This window comes from Panicum hallii, chromosome 2, assembly GCF_002211085.1.
Source record: "Panicum hallii strain FIL2 chromosome 2, PHallii_v3.1, whole genome shotgun sequence".
Taxonomy (NCBI): domain Eukaryota; kingdom Viridiplantae; phylum Streptophyta; class Magnoliopsida; order Poales; family Poaceae; genus Panicum; species Panicum hallii.
The window spans coordinates 6,269,765-6,289,933 of record NC_038043.1 but is presented as its reverse complement, the minus strand read 5'-3'; the positions used below and the strand labels follow the sequence as shown (position 1 = coordinate 6,289,933).

At 43.1% G+C, this 20,169-nt stretch overlaps 3 protein-coding genes across 14 annotated transcripts; all 3 read right to left on the bottom strand.

Annotated features, from left to right (window-relative positions):
- Positions 1-843: 843 nt before the first annotated feature.
- On the bottom strand, positions 844-7,486 carry LOC112880405 (uncharacterized aarF domain-containing protein kinase At5g05200, chloroplastic-like). 4 transcript variants are annotated; one of them, XR_003226315.1, is made up of 7 exons: positions 7,263-7,486; positions 6,969-7,107; positions 6,472-6,614; positions 5,912-6,025; positions 5,326-5,514; positions 5,096-5,237; positions 844-1,457 (listed from the first exon to the last, which is right to left on the bottom strand). XR_003226315.1 is itself a non-coding variant. In XM_025945014.1 (7 exons), the coding sequence occupies exons 1-7, from the start codon at positions 7,338-7,340 to the stop codon at positions 1,431-1,433; spliced, it is 846 nt and encodes a 281-aa protein (XP_025800799.1). In that variant the 5' UTR covers positions 7,341-7,486; the 3' UTR covers positions 844-1,430. The 4 variants fall into 4 exon arrangements, 2 of the variants coding, with proteins under 2 accessions (XP_025800799.1, XP_025800798.1); XM_025945014.1 differs by having other exon boundaries at positions 5,096-5,251; XM_025945013.1 differs by lacking the exon at positions 844-1,457 and adding an exon at positions 1,901-2,354 and having other exon boundaries at positions 5,096-5,251.
- Positions 7,487-7,657: 171 nt separating this feature from the next.
- LOC112880404 (glycerol-3-phosphate dehydrogenase [NAD(+)], chloroplastic-like) lies at positions 7,658-10,496 on the bottom strand. Of its 4 annotated transcripts, none has more exons than XM_025945009.1 (6): positions 10,071-10,496; positions 9,857-9,993; positions 9,170-9,293; positions 8,890-9,091; positions 8,534-8,621; positions 7,658-7,923 (listed from the first exon to the last, which is right to left on the bottom strand). In XM_025945009.1, exons 1-6 carry the CDS (start codon positions 10,365-10,367, stop codon positions 7,683-7,685), a joined length of 1,089 nt encoding a protein of 362 aa, XP_025800794.1. In that variant the 5' UTR covers positions 10,368-10,496; the 3' UTR covers positions 7,658-7,682. The 4 variants fall into 4 exon arrangements, with proteins under 4 accessions (XP_025800794.1, XP_025800795.1, XP_025800796.1 ...); XM_025945010.1 differs by having other exon boundaries at positions 9,170-9,275; positions 10,071-10,491; XM_025945011.1 differs by having other exon boundaries at positions 7,696-7,912; positions 10,071-10,493.
- Positions 10,497-11,238: 742 nt separating this feature from the next.
- Positions 11,239-19,152, bottom strand: LOC112880282 (40S ribosomal protein S12-like). 6 transcript variants are annotated; one of them, XM_025944824.1, is made up of 7 exons: positions 18,909-19,152; positions 18,677-18,817; positions 17,597-18,570; positions 13,844-15,816; positions 13,552-13,600; positions 13,164-13,320; positions 13,029-13,078 (listed from the first exon to the last, which is right to left on the bottom strand). In XM_025944824.1, the coding sequence occupies exons 3-4, from the start codon at positions 18,421-18,423 to the stop codon at positions 13,863-13,865; spliced, it is 2,781 nt and encodes a 926-aa protein (XP_025800609.1). In that variant the 5' UTR covers positions 18,424-18,570; positions 18,677-18,817; positions 18,909-19,152; the 3' UTR covers positions 13,029-13,078; positions 13,164-13,320; positions 13,552-13,600; positions 13,844-13,862. The 6 variants fall into 6 exon arrangements, with proteins under 6 accessions (XP_025800613.1, XP_025800612.1, XP_025800611.1 ...); XM_025944823.1 differs by lacking the exons at positions 13,029-13,078; positions 13,164-13,320 and adding an exon at positions 12,132-12,269; XM_025944825.1 differs by lacking the exons at positions 13,029-13,078; positions 13,164-13,320 and adding an exon at positions 12,132-12,269 and having other exon boundaries at positions 18,677-18,782.
- Between the last annotated feature and the right edge of the window lie 1,017 nt (positions 19,153-20,169).

Here is a 20,169-nt window from a genome sequence, read left to right as displayed (position 1 = left end):
AAATGGGGTAAGATGTCTACCAGCCTGGTTTGGTCTGGTACAGCTCGTATAAGGACTGGGTTCGGTTCATGTTGGGTTTTTAAATGACTATTTACAGAATCAGCACACTTGAATTTTCCAGCCATTGGATGAAGATCCTACGGTTGGCCTTCATCTTCAACCTCCAGTCAAGAGCATCAAACAGGCTTCTTCCCAACAGAGCTCATCGGAAGCAGGCAACAGCCAACAGGCAAGCGGTGTAGGACGTGGCTTGGTCCTCCTCATGGGAGGAATCGCTCATGGTGCTCATCGGCGGCATGGACACCGGCGGAGGCGGGGGCTGCGGTGCTTGCCGCTTCACCAGCGTGAGCGAGCGGAGCCCTGGGCTCAGCAACCGGTGACGACGCCCACCTCAACCATGGTCATAAGCGGGTCGTAAGTTCATACAGTTTGGTCTTGGTTCGGTTGCTGAAGCAAGCAGGTTAGTGTGGTGCGGTTCAATCGATGAGCATACTAATAATTGGTTTGGTGTAGTTTTGGCTCGTGTCTTAGACCATTAGCAGCTTGAATCACAACTCTTTAATTCCCCACTATTTAGGCATGGTTGGGCCAAGATATTGAAATGGAAAAAAAAAATATTAGGGCAATAGAGATGTTTTAGAGATTGCTAGAGCTATTCTTCCAATACTGATAATTTTATTTTTTGAAAGAGGAACCGCTGGGGATGTTTTAAGCAAACGACCAATCCGCACCTGTAAATTGATTCCCCTAATGATCATTTTTTAATTATTTCAATTATTTATCTAATAACTTAATTAAACTAGAGGTGGTCGGTGGTGACCCAAACGCCAATCCGCACCTCTCTGAGAGTGAACTCTGTGAAATTTGGACGAATCAATTCAAGGGGCCAAGGAGGAACCACAATTTTGTATTAAGAATAACAGTAAAAATGCTGAGATCACCCTGTCCGTCCTATTTTCCTTCTATGATTATATCAGGAAGTGGGCGCCATCGACCTTCATGGCAGGAGGCCGGACGGCGAAGTGCGAGCCAGTGGCCAGGGGAGGAGGTAGTTGGCCGCGTGCGAGGCCGTGTGGCGTGCCATCCACTGATGGCCTAGGATAGGAAGGCGGTGGCCGGTGGGCGGCGGCGTGCGGGTCGGCGCCGAGGGCAACCCGATGAGCGGCATTCGCGGAGGAGCGATGCGGATGGCGCCTGTGTAGCCGACGACTCGCAGCAGCGCGGCCGCTGAGGTCTGCGGCTGTGACTGGCGCTAGCCAGAGCCTAGGGCGGCATGCCGGCATGCTTCTCAATGGCCTAGCTAGGCAGCCTCACAGAGAGTCGGAGACCCTTCACAAGCCCATCATGAGCATTTGACTTCTTCATCACAGGCTGCATGCAGCGCAGTCATCAAATCCACCATCTGCTCCCCAGGAACAGGGGTGGGTGCCTCAACTGCAACGGGAGCCACCTGATCCCTGCCAGATCAGAAAACTTTGGTGAGTTCGTATGCACGAAAGGACCTGCTAAGGCACAACTCAAACAGCTAGTATCTGTTACTTAGGATGCTTAAGTTCCAATTAACAAGGAACAGGGAACAAGGCAAAAGGCAGCAAGAACTTGAATATACGGAAGTCCATTCCTATAGCTCTTCGTAGGTTACCAATCTCATTATCTCGAATCAACAAGATAACACACTCACCTCTCGCGATAGGTTAGATTGGTGCAACAAATTTGGGGAAAGTATTACCACATGTAAACAAGGTAACCAGCTGTAAATCAAACCTAATCAACCATACAATTAGCCGGCCATTAAAACCGCTCATTTCTTTTAATTTGTGCCAGTAACTGGAAGCTTGAAAAATTGCATACTGAAGTGACTTCGAATTATTTATGGTACAAACTACAGCAAGCCAAGTACTTATCACCAAATATCCAATCATGAATTGTGAATAGACAGACTTGCAAGACATCATTACAAGAAACATCAATGCGGTCTGGCAGAAATATCCCTAAAATAAACAGGGCCAGGGTGCCATTACAAAGTTCCACCAATGTGATGATTGTGCACAAGTTCAATCATTCATGGTGCGGTTTGAATGGAGACCAAACAAAATATTTTCATCCCAAGCAGTACAGTTGGCACAGACCGCAACGAAACGAAACTCAGAGCAGGTACATCGCAGAAGACCGGCAACAGTTCAGGGCAGAACATTTACAACAATCTAGCACCGAAGCAATCAGGAGCTATTACTCCTTTGGCCGCTCGCGAAACCAAGATTTAAAAAGCGGGCAGCTACAAAGATTTTGATGGGAAATTTACGCCATCTTCTGCGCTGTGAATGAAGGGCGAACTGCCGGCTGCGCAGGGAGATCTGGAGCAGGCAAGCGAGAAGCCAGTACCGATATATTAGCGAGATAGAATGGATGAGGAGAGGGGAGACGGGCAGACGGCCATGTGTGGGACTTGTTTTGTTGTAACGCGGCTCTCTGAGGCCTTCCTGGGTCTAATGTTTCTCTGGGTTTATTTCTCCGATTTCATTCATTTTCCAGATTTAAGTTGTCGTTCAATTCATACTTATATAAATTATAGTTTCTTTATGTAAAAGATAAAAAATAAAGCAAAAAGGAACTTTGGGCTAGCACTTTCTTGATCCACGTAACATGTTGCTGCTAACTTTCTTGAATACTAACCAGGGTGAGCTCACCCGTAAGGCCGTAACCGTTTTTACTAAACGAGTTTGGTTTTAAGGGAAAAAAATGAGCTTAGGCATCCAGCACAGAAAAACTTGGGGTCACCGGGCAGCAGATACGCTGCCCGGTCTGGATGCTCATGCATCCATCCAGAACCAGGGCGTGGTCTGGGTCTCTGGGATAAGCAAACCAGAGCAAATTTTTCCCCTTTCACTATTCAAGCAACCTCAAGATGCACAGACACTTGTTGGGTAACAATCAGTAGTTATGTATCAAACATTAATTCCTTACAAAAAATATTAACTCATACTCAATCCTCCAAATTTGATAACTTAAGATACAGTATGTGGATGAAATGTTCAAAATAGGTCACACTGATAGGACATAAAAGTATTTGACATGCATGAATGTGTCAATTGATTTCATGGAAAATGTGACCCACTTAGCCTCTAACCCTCTTTGAAGTAAAAATTGAGTGAAGGATGGTTGGGATGATAATTAATTGTCTTCCTAATAGCATCCTGGGCTTTGGAGCGCTCGGCCCCCACTAACTCAATGACGACATGTTTTGTTTCACTCTTTGTTTATGACAATTGTTTTTGGTCTTGCTAGGCTTAACCTGCCTTTATTCTTGCTTGATTAAATCTCTAGGTGTATTGTACCGTGCCAATGCTATGTAGAGTTCATGTTTTTTCCACATGTAGCAGCAACCAGAGGTGTTTGTTGCCTTTGTTCATGTATTTTGTTTGATATGTCAAGCAATTCAGCCAAAAGTAGTTTCCCTAGCCTTGTAATTTTGACTAAAATTTACTTTTAAACCTGAGAAAGAAATTCAGTACAACTAATTTTTACAATCAACTGTCTTGTAGTGAACTGTCATTTACTTTTTCAGTACTGTTTGCGAAATCCGGTTTCTTGTACATCATTTCAGTTTTGCAGTTAAATTTAGCACCTTCACCTAAGTTCAGGACTCCACTGTTGATAAAAATTGATGATATGGCATGAGCCCATGCAGCTACAAAATTCCTTCACATTGCGGACATGCATTTCTGATGAAAACTTATGTTTTTGAACTTTCTAGATTTGAATAAACAAGATGCTTGGAGGGATACAATATTTTGTAGTTTTTCTTGTGAGCTTACTATGATTAGTTTAATCATCTATCCTTATTTGTTTTCTGATGATGATGCTATCTATCCTAGTTTGATTATCCATGGTGATTACTGGGGGGTATCAAAAGGCCCTGTGAGGTATCAAGTTTACAACTGGAAGAAGCCAGCGGTTCCTCGGACAGTGGCGAATCTAGGATTTCATGCTAGGGTGGTCCAATAATTTTTTTAAAAAAAATATTTAAGCGAACAAATTAATCTAATCTTATAAAATTATAATTCCTTACTTTTCACATTCTCAATTTAAGTATTAGTTGTTGTACACAAGAAAATAATAGTAGCAGCAAGTTCAGAGGCACTACATAATTCATTCAACAGCAGAAAAAATAAATGATGGAGGTTAATGGGCTGGATCTTAGGGTGGGCCGGAGCCCACCCAGCCCACACCCTAGATCTGCCCCTGTCCTTGGAAGAAGCTACCAGTTCTTGTTTATTCGTGATGATGTAATATAATTCTAATTTGAATATTTGATTGATGATAGAAGACACGGTTGTTCTGAGTATTAATGACCCTTTTAACTTTTGTTTTGTTTCAGTATTTTATTTTTTTATCAGCTATACTCGATACTTATTGGTTTAATCAAATGGAGTTGCACTGTGCAAGAAAGCGCGCTGCCTGTCCGGGCAAGCAAGCTAGCTGCCTTCAATGCGGGATTAAATTTTCTGCCACAAAGCCCACGACCGGTTTGTCGCCCGCGTGTTAAACTTTGTGGACATCCTCGGACCCGCAAAAATATATTAGCGGCGAGCTCTGCAGGTTTGCGGCTGGCCGCAACCCGCCCCGCCTGCAACCTGACACGCCAGACTAAATTTCTACCACGTCAGAGGTCAAGGCCTGAAGTTGTTCAGCAGCTTCAGCCATTCCTCAACTTTCTTCACAATCCCTTTAGCTTTGTCTTGATAAAGCCTCAATATCTATTACTATCCTCATGTAACATCCCTAATTAAACGATTCTATTCAATGTTTATACTCGAGATCTGTTAACTTCCCCACCAATTCTAGCACAATGAACAATTTGATGATAAACTCAGCTACATTGCTTTCGGAATATAAATCCCCACATTCTCCAAGAACCATTTGGTCCAGAGATTGGTTTGTACGATAAAATATGGTTCGATGCTGATAATGATTTTGTCCTGCTTTAATTAAAGAAAGAAAATCAAAGAGTATGTGATTTAAAGAAAAATTATCATGTCATGAAACAGTCAAGTATCTCGTCAAACATGAACTTCATCATTAGGAGAGCATTTACCAGTGATGTCCTCTGTAGCTCAGGGTTCAAGAACTCCAAAACTCGTGCAATGACATAGATAAAATTAAGATCAGCAACCAAAGTATCTTCAATACCAGGCTTTAGAACTTTAATCACCACATCCTTCTGAGAGCTCTTCAACCTAGCCGCATGAACCTGAGTGACAATGAATTATCTCAATGCTTCAACAGCAGACAGCATAATGTAATTCAAAAGTTCCCAAGAGAAACCTGTGCTATTGAGGCAGAAGCTATTGGCACCGGATCGATGTATTCATATATACTATCCAATGGTCGCTGCAACTCCTCACACAATATTGACTGAATCACATCATAAGGTACAGCTGGTGCTCGGTCAAAGCAGTTCTGGAATTCCTCGACGTATTCTGCAGGAAACAAAGTTGGTGCAGATGCTATGAACTCCACCATCGCACAGTCAGTTGACTATCAATACCCAGATAATTAGAAATAGTACATGGTTTTTTCAATGGAGCAGAAATGGTACATAATCATGGAATCAGAAAGTTATTCAGATTCGACCCCCGCACCCACCTCAAAAGACCATCCAAGAAAAGGTAACATGTTGGTTCAACCCAGGTATAGTAATCATCTAAGGATGCTATTTGCATAATCAATTTGTTCATTAGGAGCCTCTTTCATTTACCATGTACACATAATTACTACAACTAAGAATGTCATGAATTCAACTTAAACCACATTGATCACTAAACATTAAGAAATTTAAAAGATTTCTATTGGTATCTAATATATTGCGGATTACCATCAATCATAGTACAAAGTTTGAAGATGCCCTTACCTGGCCTAGCTTGATATAAGTTGCACCCATGCGCTCAAAAAGCCTCCTAAGGTAAAGAGGAGAAAGCAAACCAAGCTGCATCTGAGCTGGAATTCCTGCTGATGTGTTAGCAGTCTGTAATAGATTAAGAGCATGAAATGAAATTATGTTCCTGCTGAAATAAAAATTCATATCACTGATAAAAATTATCTCAGTCAAGCATGGCAATTATTCAAAACTCAACCTCAGGCTAACCTGCGACGATGGAACCTCCCTTCCACCTTGACCAGACTAATGTCCCTTAAAAGCTTACCCAATTCAAACAATCAGTATGGCAATAGTTTTATGCTGATCCTTCCATGATCAGCTATGACTCTTTGAGCCTTAGCATACAAGCATGTATGTGGGGCATGGGTGTGATTGCGCAAATGTGCACCACTGATGCATGCATTGTGACAGGAGACCTTTCATTTAAGCATGACCTCTCTTTTTGGAGAGCTACAACTACAAGAACACTAGCATTTTCAATCGCACCAGATACGCAAAGACAAAATTAAAGTATAAAACAGGAGAAGCCGAACCTTTGAGAGGTCATTCAGCCACTCCCCACCAACCCCAAGCACAGCTTGGATCCCTTGCGCTATCCTGAAAGCACCTTGGGGCCCTGTGCTAATCGACGTCTGGAGAAGGTCCTCCACTAGCTTAGGCAACTCACCAACTCTATCTGCGTATAAAGAAAAAAAACAAGCGAAGAACCAGATGATCAGTTCACAATGAAGAAACAAACTATAAGTCACACAATAATCTTGGTCACTCCACCCCACTGTTAAATAGCGTTAAAACCATTCGTCCACCCAACAGATCACCATTTAAACTATCAACAGCGCCACAAATTCTGAAAGAGCCACATACATATGGTACTAAACATCTTGATTTCACATCATCCCGACATTCTCCGTCCTAGCTAACTAGCAGATGCCATGGACACAGAAATTGCAGAATCGGTTTAGCTGAGGGCGACATATGCTTGCCAGGTGATAACTACAGCCACGGGGATCAATCGAAATCAGCTGGTTACCTTGGAGGCGCGTGGAGAAGTCCTGGGCCTGGGAGTAGCGCGCGAAGACCCTAACCCCGACCCTGGCCCGCCTCCGCCCCTCCTCCCGGCCGCGTCCGGGCCCGCCCACCCGGAGCGAGCCTCCCCCGCCGGACGGCACCTGCAACAGACCCCACCCCAGTCAAATCCGCCAGCCCCGCCGCGCAGTCGAATCGAGGGCAACCTCGCTCCAGCGCCGAGAGAACCCGGAGCAGCTGAACGCGACGGACAACTACTCTCCCAGGGAAAATGGCGAGATGCGAGAAGGGGGCGTACCTGGGGGAGGCGGTGGCGGTGGTGGTGGACGAGGAGAGGGGAGCGCGCCGCGGAAGCGGCCCTCGCGGCCGCCGCCATCGGTGAGAGGAGAGGCTAGGCGGGGGGCTCGCCGGCGACGGGCTGCGGCAGCGGCAGCGGCGTGGGTGCGCGAGGGAAGTGTGAAGGGTGTGTGGGCTTGGGTTTTTGGTGCCCCCGCGGGTGTTCACGGGGCTGTAACGGCGGAGGAGGCGACACGTGCGCCGGATAGCGGCCTCGCCTCTGTCCCGTTCCGCGCCGCGTGATATTCTTCGTTCTTCCCAGGTTCGGCCCGCGTGAGCTTGGTCAGAAACTCGAGCTCTCGCCTCTCGTGTCCCATGGATGATCCATGACTTGCCCGTAGTCCAAATTACTACCAGATTCCATATCTTTGTGAACTCGAAATTACACGTCTTCGAAACATCCTGTTTTGGAATTGCAGAACAAGAACTGACGACTAACAGTAACCATCTGTGGCACGAAACCAGCCTCGGATTTTTTTCGGTGTTCAATGGCACCGTATAAAAGAGCACTTTTATACCACATAATAGGATCATATACTACTATCTGAAAAGAATTTATATGTAAACATGGACGGTTGAGAACATTCTTCAGCGCACCTGCAATTTCCACTCCTGTAACATCACTGAAGTATCACAGGTCACATTCAAATATTCTTCTTCTTCTCCTAATGTTATAATATCTCTACTAATCTAACTCTTATGCATGGAATATACTAGTCGTAAATTTTAGACTACTAGTTTAATTTCAGATGAAAACTGAGGAAAAATTCTAGAGCTTTTCCCTTTTTACTATTGAATGATGTTCTGGAACTCGGCAAGTACCATCTTAGGGAAAACATTTTTGAACAGATATTCGTATATATTGTTTATTTTTCTCTGAATTTAGCATATGGGTCTTTTTCTATGTTTTTCTGAACATAAAAAATCAAAGAGTACTATAAACAGTGGAGCAAAAATCCCCCATTTCATTCATGCTCACCTCTTTCATCTCATCTTCTCTACCATTTTTTAGTAAAAACAAGCCAATTTTTCGTAAACTAAAAGGACAGCCATGTAAACCGGGGGAACTAATTTGAGAACTCAACATTGTATGGAAAACCTCTGGAACTTCAAGTGCTTTCAAGCAAACCCTTTTTGTTACTTCATTCGCCTTTTTATGGCATGCAATTTCCCATGTTATAAAGTTGGTTGTCATATCATTGGTGATGAAGCCTTGGGATTAGGCATTTTTACCTTGATGTGCTTATCCTCAAATTTGGGGAAGCTAATAGCTGCTCAACAGAACTTGCCAACTTTTTGTCTTTAGATGCCACCACCATTGCTACAATTTTAAAGTTAAATAACCGTGATCTTCAATCCAAATTAGCAGATTCAAAGTGCTTATGAAAGGAAGAAATCCAAAATACTAGCAGAATTTATCATTCTTAGCATTATTATGGTGCCTTGGATTCCACTGAATTTATTTTTACATACAGATATGTGAAAAGAAAAGATAAAAAGAATTCATGTAGAAATAGCTTAGCACCAATCAAAATAGGGCCTGAAGAAGATATAACAGGTTAACAATATGAAAAATAATATCAGCAAACCTGTAGGCAATTTGCTCATTAGTTCTACTGCAAAAGAAGGTCCTGATAGAACAATAAATGGTTGGCGTCGATTTCCCAATGCTCGTGGGATGATTTTAGACATTGTCCGAAGGGTATTGAGTTCCAGCCCTTTGCTAAGTGATATGAATGGCAACTTTGGATCAACATGTGTTGAAATACCTTCAAGAAAGGATGAACTGAACTGCCGCAAAAAATATCAGAGTCAAAAAGGACGAAATCCCTGCAGAACGCACAATGCTTCAAAAAGACATTTGAACACCTGAATCGGAACAGCATGGAAGCAGAAATCAGCTCCTGCTAAAGCATCAGCAGCACTTGTTGTTGCAACAATATTTTCTGGCAATCTGTGTTCTGGTAAGTATTTGCTGCAGTAAAATGACAAGCTGTAATGCAGATGACTCACATTATTTCCACGCTGAAATGAAAACAGGTATCTATAGACATGAGCAAAATATTTTATCTTGTTCTCTTCTGTGTGATGCCAAATAGTACATCTACATGAATTGCAATGCAGCATATTCTTGATAAAGCAAAATTAATATCCAGATTGACCATGTTGCAAGCAAAATGGACACTTAGGACAAAATGATAAATGACACGCAGTTATATGTACTCTTGAATTCAAGTCAGTTTAGATCAAATGTGGTGCCTTTGCACATTCTCCTCCCTCGGCAACAATGTCCATCAGATATTTTACCTAGGACTATTGCACTTTCAGGAGCAATATTGATGGGAATGCACAGTCGAAATCGATCCTAAATACTTGTGCCATGGGTGCTGACCAAGAATCTAAATTTTGATGGACAAAAATATGATCTTCCTAACAGATGCTCCGAGAATAAAAGAAGAATGTAGCAAACTGTTTCCCTGCACCGATCAAGAAAGGTACAAAGGAGGCAGCCATAGTTTTTTTTCTTAGGAAAAGGAAGCAACAATAGTTACGAACCAATTGATATGGCTGTTGTTGATGGACCGGCAGACGAGGTCGTCCCTGAGCAGCATGGACACCTCGAGGTCGGCCTTCTTAGCCGCCACGTGCGCCGCCATGGCCGTCCCGAACGACCCTCCCCCGAGAACCACCACCTGCGAAACCCACCCGCGCAGCCGCTCCCAATCAGATCCTGCAACCGCAAGGAAGCTAGCGAAGCGTCCCGGCCTACCTTGCGCGTGGTCTCGAGGACGTCGCTGCGGTTGCGGCGGCGCCAGGAGCGGGACCACCGGACCAGCTTCTCCCACGCGATGCGCACCGCGCGGCGACGGTCCTTGCGGGCGCTCCTGCGCGGCGCGGCGGCGTCGCCGTCGTCGTCGTCGCTGGAGTCCTCGTCCTCCGGCAGGGGCACGGCATTGGCGGCGCCCGTGAAGATGGGAGGAGGGCGGCGGACGGTGGCGGCGAGGCGGGGGCGTGGAGTCGGGAGTGGAGGGAGGAAGGTGGTGGTGGCGGCGGCGGCGGCGGCCATTGGAGAACGGAGCGCGATTTTGCGGGGCCTCGTTTTTGTTATCTTATCCGTTCCCGCCTTTTGCAACTTCGCTTCTCTATTTTTTTTCTCCTTTTTATTTTTTTATTAAAAAGGCTGTACCTTTTTTTCCTTACATGAGCATTTTCTTGTCTTTTTTTTTGAAAAATTACATGATCATTTTGTACCTCACGAGTCATGAGGTGCTACAAAGATTGTGCTTCGAATTAGAGCTAGTATTCAGGTTTATTGGGATCTTGGGTTTGCTTCTCAAGCTTACTGAAGGTGCAAGCTTCCTTCAGTACACAGAATTTTTTTTAATCCTCTGTTTACAGTAATTCTGATTTGATTCTGCTAGGCTGTCTGAGCATGCTAGATGAATGTGACAGCGGTGGATACAAACTATGATACATGTTTCAAGCGGTTTGAATTCTGAAAGGAAACATTTGGCATGTACCAATTTTATTACACAGAGAATCACATTGCTTGGTCCGGCGGATTGTAACCACTCCATCAGATCACCTGAATTGGCTGTGCAACTGATCAAACTTTTTACAACGTTGATTGTTTTCCTCTGCTGTTTCCAACCTCCATTCTCCGGAATAACAGTTCGAACATAATTTAACCTGCTACGCAGCACAAAAGCATTTTCATGGCGGCGTTTGCAATGTGGTTTCTGGTGAACTACAAGTAATTCGCAAAACAACAAATTATGCTTTCATAACCGCTTTAGGCAAAGCATAGTTCCTCCAATAAACATATCAGGAAAGTAGAAACTGCATTCCATAAGGAGCATACCACATACAGTTTCGTCAAATCAAATGCAACGCAACCAAACCAGTGCCATGCAAAGTATGACTGGCAGACATCAACATGGATATAAACATCAAAAGATAACCTCAGCTCTTGACGATTTTCATTAAAACCAGGTGACAGCACCATAAAAAAATCAGATGTCCAAATTGCCTGTGTCCTCCGGGCTCACCTAATAAATTGCTCTAATCTCATAGCAAGCCCCAGAACCAAGCTTGATATTAAGCCCAGGTCCAAAATGCAGAACATTACTGAAACATGCTATATCTAGTGCGATTTGACGTACTCCTGCACTATGTTAAGGCCCTCAGATTCTTCACCATAGTCCTGATAATAAAAAAAAACAGTGAAACGTCATGTTTTCTCCGATGTAAACCTAAATAGTTACTTGCAATAGGACAGTAGGTGATTGATATGTTACCTTGACAACGACACAGGAGCAGCCTACAACCTTCCTTGCCTTGCCCTCAGAGTCAATCTTGCAAAGCTGAAAAGCACCATAGATGAAGCTTGTAACATTCAAGACGTAACTTCGTACAACAGAATGCAGTAGAAAAGCTGTATACAGCATGGTGGAGAATGGCATGCTCGAGAAAGTTGAGCTCAACTGAATGCAATAAAAACAAATTGTAAACGCATGCCCTTCACAAACACTAGTAAATTTTCCCGTGTTGGTAGATGGAGAACTGTAAGCTATAAAATGAATGCTGGAAAGGATAATCTACTAACACCATCTAGGCAGCAACAATAATGCTATGTAAAAAGAAGTAAATGTTCTACAGAAGGATTTTCTAACTTACCCCAGCCCACTCGCCAAGAGTTTTAGCGCTAGGCACAGTGACCAAGTGAACATTGTGCTCACCGCACAGTGCCTTCACCAGCTTGACATAATCAGGCTGGTCGCAGTCCTCAGCAAGCACGCAAAGCTGTGCGGAATGCTTCTCAATGGCCTTGGCAGCCTCACGAAGACCCTTCACAAGCCCATCATGAGCACTTGACTTCTTCATCACAAGCTGCAGAGCAGTCATCAAGTCCATCGGCTCCCCAAGAACCGGGGTAGGTGCCTCAACTGCAGCCGGAGACTCCTGATCCCTGCCAAATCAGAAAATTTCAGTGCGTTGATTATGCACGAAACAACCTGCCAAACCATAGCTCAAACAGCTAGTATCTGTTACTTATGATGCTTAGGCTCTAGTCATTAACAAGTCCATTCCTACAATTCCTCGTGAGATACTATTCTCACAGTTGTTTAAATTGGTGCACTAAATTTGGGGCAAATCTATGTAAACAAGGCAAACTCGGTGTAAACTAAACCTAATCAACCACCAAATTATCCATCAAAACTGCTCATTTCTTTCATGCCAGCAACTGGAAGCTCGATTTCCCACTGAAGTGATTTATAAGCTAGAAACTACAGCAAGATAAGTAACTTATCACCCAATATCCAATCATGAACTGTGAATAGAATTGCAAGAAAACGTTACAAGGAACCCCAATGCACTCTGGCAGAACGTCCCTCCACCAAATAAACAGGACTAGCGCGCCATTACACAGTTCTACCGATGCGATGATTGTGCACAAATTCAATCATTCACGGGTTGGAACGGAGACCGAACAGAATCTTTCAATCCCAAGCAGTACAGTTGGCACGGAAGGCAACAATAATCTACTGAGCTACTACAACGAAACGAAATTCTCGAACAAAGAAGGTACATCCCAGAAGACCAGCAACACTTCAGGGCAAAACATTAACAACGATCTATCACCGAAGCAATCAGGAGCTATCACTCCTTTCGCCTACGCGAAACCAGGATTTAAGAAACGGGCAGCTACAGAGATTTCAATGGGGAACTTACGCCATCTCCCGCTGTGTGAAGGGACCGCCGGCTGCGAAGGGGGATCTGGAGCGAGCAAGCGAAAAGTCAGTAGAGATTAGCGAGATAGACGGGATGGGAGGAAGAAGAAGTGACAGGAGCGCGCCGCCACCTGGTGGGAGGGGAGGGAGGCCTGAGCTGCTGCTAGGGTTTCGGCGAGGAGAGGAGACGGCCGTGTGGTGTGGGGGACTAGTTTTGTCGTATCGCGGCTCTCTGAGGCGGGCCATTCCGGTCCTTCGTGGGCCTAATATTTCTCTGGGCTTATTTCACTGATCCATTCATTTTTTAATTTAAAGTTATCGTTCAATTTTTGCTCAAAAAAAGTTATCGTCAATTGATACTTATATAAATCATTATAATTTCTTTATGTAACAAATAAATAAAAATACGTGCATGATGTAGTTATTGGAAACACGTAATGAATAGTCATAAAAGTATTTGAGTTTGACATGAATGGATCAATTGATCTCATGGAAAATGTAGCACACTTAGCCTCTAACCCCATAACAAGCACATGACGAGCGACAAATCCCATAAGCTGCTTCCATCCTACAAAAGAAACAAGAAGAATTAGAATGGAGCCTTAACAATGTAGTAGTAGTTTCTTACTTCCACTATGTTAAACAACGGTAACACAAAGAAAAGATTTGCAGTTGGCTTGACAACATATTTTCTTAGCGCAAAAAAGAAGTGACAAAACGATGGTTTCAATCACAAACAAAATACCGCACGGGGACGATAGACAGGCCACATAAAATCAAACTATCTTGATGCAGAGGAGCCAGCTCTTACCTTCAAATCTTACATATAGCTAGGAAAAATCGAGCGATGGATGGTTGGGATGATCATTAATTGTCTTCCTAATAGCATCCTGGGCTTTGGGGAGCTCGTAATTAAAAAAGTCAATGACGACATGTTGGAGAGAAGGGAGGTTCTCGAATCCATAATCGAAGGTATTAGTCCGAAAATGCTCAGCGGTCTTTCTTGCATCAAAGCCAAGGCAGAATCTTTGGAGCTTCCGCATAGCCCCAGGTTGAAACTTAAGGAACATCAAGGGGCAGGAAATCCGAAGCTCTGTTAGACACGGGAATGAAGATGGACTGCTGTGAATAACGAGCTTTTCCTGCTCATGCGGTGGTGACAGTGCACGTATCCTGAGAAAGCGAAGAGATGGCAGCCCAGCAAGCTTGTCAAGGTGCTCAAGCTGTACACGCGCACGCCATAGAAGGATGGACAAGACGGTGAGACAAGAGAGCGACGAGTCAATCCACCTTGGGATTGCCATTAAGTGGATATTGCACATGAAGGTCTGTAGACCGGAAGGAACCCGTGCCATGAAATCCATGGAACGAAGTACTAGTGGAGCTCTTAGCACCAATACTTGTAATAAATTGGGGCACATTTGGAGGCACGTGCGAACCAATTCCTCCCAATTGTCAGTACTGGTCTCGGGTTCTTCCTCGATGAAAAGTTCAAGGGCCTTTAGCTCTCTCAGTTTACCAATCTCTGTCATGGCGTGCAAGGTAAGGCGTATGGCTACTAGCTCTTGTAGAGATTTCATATTCTCCAGAGCCACACCATCCGGCAGTTCCACGCTGTCAGCATGTAGCCGGACCAGTTTTCCTAGTTTACCAAAAGACAGTGGTAACATTATCACTGACTCATAGGCACCTCTGATGTCCAATGTTTCCAGAGACTCTAGCTTGCCAATACTCTCGGGGAGCTCGGTGACTTTCAAACCCTGTAGCCGCAGAAACTTCAGGAGGTACAAATTGCTGAGATCCTTCAGATGATTGTTATCCAGACCAGAACAGTCCTCTAGCTGCAGCACACGTAGAACGCAAAATCTTGACAGGACCGGCATCATTAAATCTGCACGGCCAAAGACATCAAGTGACCTCACTTTGGACAGCAGCTTTCTTTCAGTTATTGAGGCATTGGCGTTGCTGCTGTTGTGGAGGGATAGCCGCCTGATGATCTCCCTCTCCCTCTGATGCGAAGAAGCACCTGCTTGTTCACCATCTGACAACAAAGTGGTAGCAAAGCCTTCTTCGGCTGACAACTTGATAATAAGCTCAAGCACCATATCATGTAATTGGCAAGCATACGCACCCCTCTCTCCAAGCGGGTGAAAGTGACTTATAACGTTCACGGGCTGTATCAGGCTTCTATTAATAAGCTCATTGAAGTAACCCTCCCCTGTCTCCTGCAAGTTTGACCCTACACGTGTAATGAAACCCTCTGCTATCCAGCTCCATACCAAAACATCCTTTCTAATCACCTGATCCTCGGGATATTTGCTCAGAGACAACAAGCAAGTCTTCAAATGGAAAGGCAGATCATTGTAACTAAGCCTTATTATCGTGTTCATCTTGTCCACATGGGGGCTATTTTCAGATCCAGAACCAATAAAATTATTCACCTTCTCCCATTCCACTGAACACCTCGGTTTAGTAGCTAGTAAGCTTGCTGTAGTAATAATGGCTAATGGTACACCACCACATTTCTTTAAGATTTTTTCAGTAGCTTTGCTCAAATCAGGAGGAAAATTATCTAGAGAGTCGAATATCCGTTTGTAGAACAACTCTCTGGAGTCATCATTAGAAAGAGGCTTTAGTTCATAAATACCACCACCAACATGTTCCGCGACAGCCTTATTGCGAGTGGTTATGATTATCTTGCTTCCATGAGTACCACCCTGCAAAGCAAGTTTGATTGTATCCCACGGCAATTCTTTCCATAAATCATCAATCACGCACAAGCACCTGGTAATGGTCAATAGTATTCACAGTCATGACGTAATTGTGTGAAAGTCTATCTAAAAAATTATAGAAATAAGAAATCTGACATGTCACATAGTGAAAAAAGTTGTGATGAAATTAGTAGCAAGGTGAACTGCAAGATGCATGAATAATCACCTTACAATTCAGAAAGGTGGAACACTTAATGCAAAACATGAATTGGGGAAAGGCTTTGATCAACAATAGTCATCCTCGTCCTCCATCCCAAATGTAAGGCTTAGTTTGTTTCATTAAGAAAGGGCTTTGACCTACATTACTCCACTAATATCATTTGTACGATGCAGATCCATAATCATAAGTATGTACTTTTGAATATGAATCTAGCAACATTAGTTGTCAAAAATTTATACATTTACAGGGTAACTTTTGGTTAAGGTTTGTCCTAACAAAACAAACTATGTCAGTATATCTTACGGACTTTGCTACGGTACACCGAAATGACTGTAGACCGTTGATCTAATGTCATATTACCTCTTAGGATGTAACAGTTTAATATTTATTTATATATTTTAAATTAGAAAATAGGGAATTAGATCTAACTTGCATGCATGATTAGTTGAGATCTCATATTTCTGTTTTTTTCCCCAAGTGATGTGCCGGCCATGGGAATTAGATTGAGACTAGTAACATTTTTTTATCCTAACGTGACACACTTGAGCTGTAACATTTTTCCCCTAACGTGACAGTTGCATTATACAAAACATATCACTCTGAGTATGCATAACATATACTCAAACCCGTCTAATAGTATTTTTTTAACGAGGCATATGTGATTGTAGATACAAATACTCGTAAATATGGCATGCTTGTATGATCTATTTTTGACGTGACAACCTGTGTCTAATTATTTAAGAAAGTAATACTTGTTTTACACATATCACACATAACATTTGTTATGATAGCTAGGTCCAATTAATTTATTATTGGAGAAATGGTAGTTGCAATATATTGCGATTGATATGTAAAATTATTTCGTTGAGTGCCACGTGTCGAACTAAATAGACGTGAAAGCGTGATGTTGCTCAGGCCTAAAAAATCCATCGCACAGATCCATCTCGTACATATGCATGGACATCCAACAAACTAAAGAGGTAACAAACCAGAGACTTGCAAGCATGTCAATTAGCTAGAGAACTAAAACTATCATAGTAATTTGTTGCAATGCATGCATGCATGCTAATCCAAACCGAGATGCCGTGACCTCCGCTTCCGTGAATCATGGAGTACAGTTATTTACATTTCTTTTGCCTTTTATTTTGTAAAAAAATTAATGGTTCAGATTTATTTGTGTCCTTACCTTCTAGAAGGTAATCAGAGTACCTTAGCAAAGCCCATATCTTACATATAGCTACTACAAAGCACAAGCCAGGTATCCCTCCTACCTCAGATGAGAATGTCAATAAAATTTTTTACATTTGCAGTTTCCTTAAATAAAATCTGACCATTATTTTCTAATGATGGTTATCCTTGCTGGCATAGCATCCATGGCCAAAGACCATGATTTGAGTCCTACAGCCTACATGTAAGCTAATAATTTTGTTGGATAAACTATCAGCAAGTCTATGTCTATTGAAAGTTTCACAAAATAATCACTAATTAGTTTACCAAAAATGCCATAAATATCAATAGGCTAGAGAAGATACATGAAGGTGAAAACACCCGTTGCTTCATACATTATCGCTCAATGAAATGGAAAAGTTATTTATTTACGACGACGAAGAGTAGGTATAGCATAGAAATGTACCTTCTATTCTTGAGGAAATCTATAATTTTGTTGATGAGAAGGTTTATTTCCCATGCTTCATCTATGTGGCCATACTTGTTCTCATCTAGTTGGACAAGAATATTCTTGAAAATCTTCTTTATATCAGGATTAAAGGATACGGAGACAAAAAAGTGGCAATCAAATTTTGCCTTAAGGTCCTGAAGCAATGCATTTGCAAGAGTTGTCTTCCCCAAGCCTCCAACTCCAACGATAGAAATTATCTTTGGTTGCTGCAACGATGAGATGTCCTCATTCATGAGCCTCTTGACTAGCTCACTCTTTGGCCCATCAATTCCAACTATCTCTGCTGCCTTTCTGTACATAGCTTCTAGGCGAGGATCAACAGACACCAAACTTGGTCCGGCAGCAATGTTGTCAACCTTGTACCTATCACGACACTCACTGACCTTCTTGACCTGGTCCATGATGTCTTTGATAACGTTGTGGATCTTATGGTTATTCCTGGCCTTCTTGTACAAATTGGCAGCCTTACCAATGAGCCCCTTGAGGCTGGAAGTGTCTTGGCCTTCTTGCTCGCGGCCCTTGCCACGCAACATGAAGGTGTCAACAGCATCTTCGATGTCATAAGATAGCTCCCTCGCGTCACGGGCCCAGACCTTGACCTGCTCATCAAGCTGGTCTACCGGCACCTCAGATACCTTGCGGAGGGCTGCACTTATGTATGTCAGCTCTTTCTCGAGTTCCTTGATCTCTCCCTTGACACCCTTCTGCAGCTTGTATTCGCCCACCACCAGCTCCGCAAGCTTGGGGAGCAGGGTGTTCATCGCCCCTGTGGCGATGTTCATATTAGCCGATCTTCTTTTGGAGACAGCTCTTGCTCGTGTACGTTTCGCAGCAGCGAGTTATTGCGTTTTGGAGGTCCAGAATTGCTTGAGCAGGCACCCAGGAATGGTGGATCATCCAATTAATTACCCGACATACTCACGAACGGCCTGAATAAAGAATACATTGAAGATCAAAACAGAATGAGCAAGCTTTGGATTTCTCGTCCATCATGTCAAGCCAAAAAAAAGTGAGACTAAAAGCAGTGAGCATTACTCAGTTAATAGATTAGATACAACGGAACGCGCCGCCACCGCGAGAAGCTTCAATGCCGCTGGCGTGGAGCTCTACCGGATGTTCTTCGTTGGTTCCATGCAGTTCGCTGCAGCCAAACCAATTTGGAAGGCGTGGGCTCCGCTGAAGGTGAAGTTCTTCATGTGGCTTGCCGTCCGGAGTAATATATGGGAAAAGATACAGCTCAGATCCGAGGGAATGGATTCGTGCATACCTGTCGGCACCTTCTACTTTGAACTTTGAAGCCTAGCTGCCGTCCTGTGGAGCTATCTCGCCGGTGGATCGCTGGCCGTGTCGTAAGCAGATGCCGGTGTCGTTGGAGATCTGATGCGTGGCCTTGCTACCTCGCAGCTAAGGGAGAAACCGTGTTCTTTCCCCTGGACTGGAGCAGCGGTGGAGAGCGTCTAGATCTATAAGGTGCTGGTGCTTCGGTTGACGTTGACGAAGACCTCGAGTCAGGAGGGCAGGGATGAGCAATAATTGGTGAGGAAGGGATGGATCTTTTGCGGATGACAGGATCCTAGAGCACGCTGCTGCCAAGCAAATCCTAGCCCACTTTATCAATAAACAAAGGCTTCCCAGTCTTTGCTATCACTAGTCCATCAACCCATACACCACAGGCTACTGGTTTGTAGTCACATAGTGTTCTCTAAATAGAACATGAACAAAGAAGAGTTTAAATATTTATATGGTTTTATACTGTAATTTAGAATGAAGCGATTAAGTACAGAGATTATAGAAAAAGGAGTCTCCAATCAGTGACAACTTATATACCCTCAAGAAAAAGATAAGTACACTTAAAAATGGGCAATACAGTGTTCACAAATTTGTGGGAATGAACAGATTCAGTATACTTTCTCTTATATGAAGTAAGTACAGTGATCATAAGACACCAAAATCATGAAATTATTATGTCATATTAAAATAACGTAACCCTCTTCTATCACACCACAAATCGTTGTTAATCGTTTTCTTCTCACATTCAACATGTTTGCACAAACCATGCAAGTCAATCCATAATTGTCCCGCTTCTAAATTGGCAGGGTTACTTGAGCATGAGAACTCCCAATATTTCCAGTTCAAAAGAAATAGAAACGTTCTTAGCTGCACTTGGTTTTGTCAGTTTCATTGCAGTAGGACTATATCTATGCTCTCTCAGTTCATAAATACGGATATCCTAGTCACCGTCAGAAGCTTTATAACCTTGACTATACTTTATATGACCAACTATTTGTACTATCATTTGACATGTTCTGTAATTTTACAATATATAAATAAATCTTATTTTTTTAAAAAAGGTGGTGATCCATCTTATACAACATCGATCACCTCGTAATCTCATAGAACAAATATGATAACAAAAACCATAATTCCTATGGAATTTCTAAAAGTAACATCGATATATTTAATATGTTAATAGATCAATACCACATAAACCATTTAATATGTTAACTTTGGATATAAGGAAAACATTA

Excerpts from the sequence above, each read along its gene's own strand:
- LOC112880404 (XM_025945009.1), bottom strand. The coding sequence starts at position 10,367 with ATGGCCGCCGCCGCCGCCGCCACCACCACCTTCCTCCCTCCACTCCCG. Across the intron at positions 9,994-10,070 it reads TCCTCGAGACCACGCGCAAG|GTGGTGGTTCTCGGGGGAGG; the intron begins GTAGGCCGGGAC and ends TGGGTTTCGCAG. Across the intron at positions 7,924-8,533 it reads TTGAGGATAAGCACATCAAG|TGATGTTACAGGAGTGGAAA; the intron begins GTAAAAATGCCT and ends GTGATACTTCAG.
- LOC112880282 (XM_025944823.1), bottom strand. The coding sequence starts at position 18,423 with ATGAACATCGCCACAGGGGCGATGAACACCCTGCTCCCCAAGCTTGCG. Across the intron at positions 15,817-17,596 it reads GATTTCCTCAAGAATAGAAG|GTGCTTGTGCGTGATTGATG; the intron begins GTACATTTCTAT and ends GACCATTACCAG.
- LOC112880405 (XM_025945013.1), bottom strand. The coding sequence starts at position 7,340 with ATGGCGGCGGCCGCGAGGGCCGCTTCCGCGGCGCGCTCCCCTCTCCTC. Across the intron at positions 7,108-7,262 it reads ACCGCCACCGCCTCCCCCAG|GTGCCGTCCGGCGGGGGAGG; the intron begins GTACGCCCCCTT and ends GGTCTGTTGCAG. Across the intron at positions 6,615-6,968 it reads CTTCTCCACGCGCCTCCAAG|ATAGAGTTGGTGAGTTGCCT; the intron begins GTAACCAGCTGA and ends CTTTATACGCAG.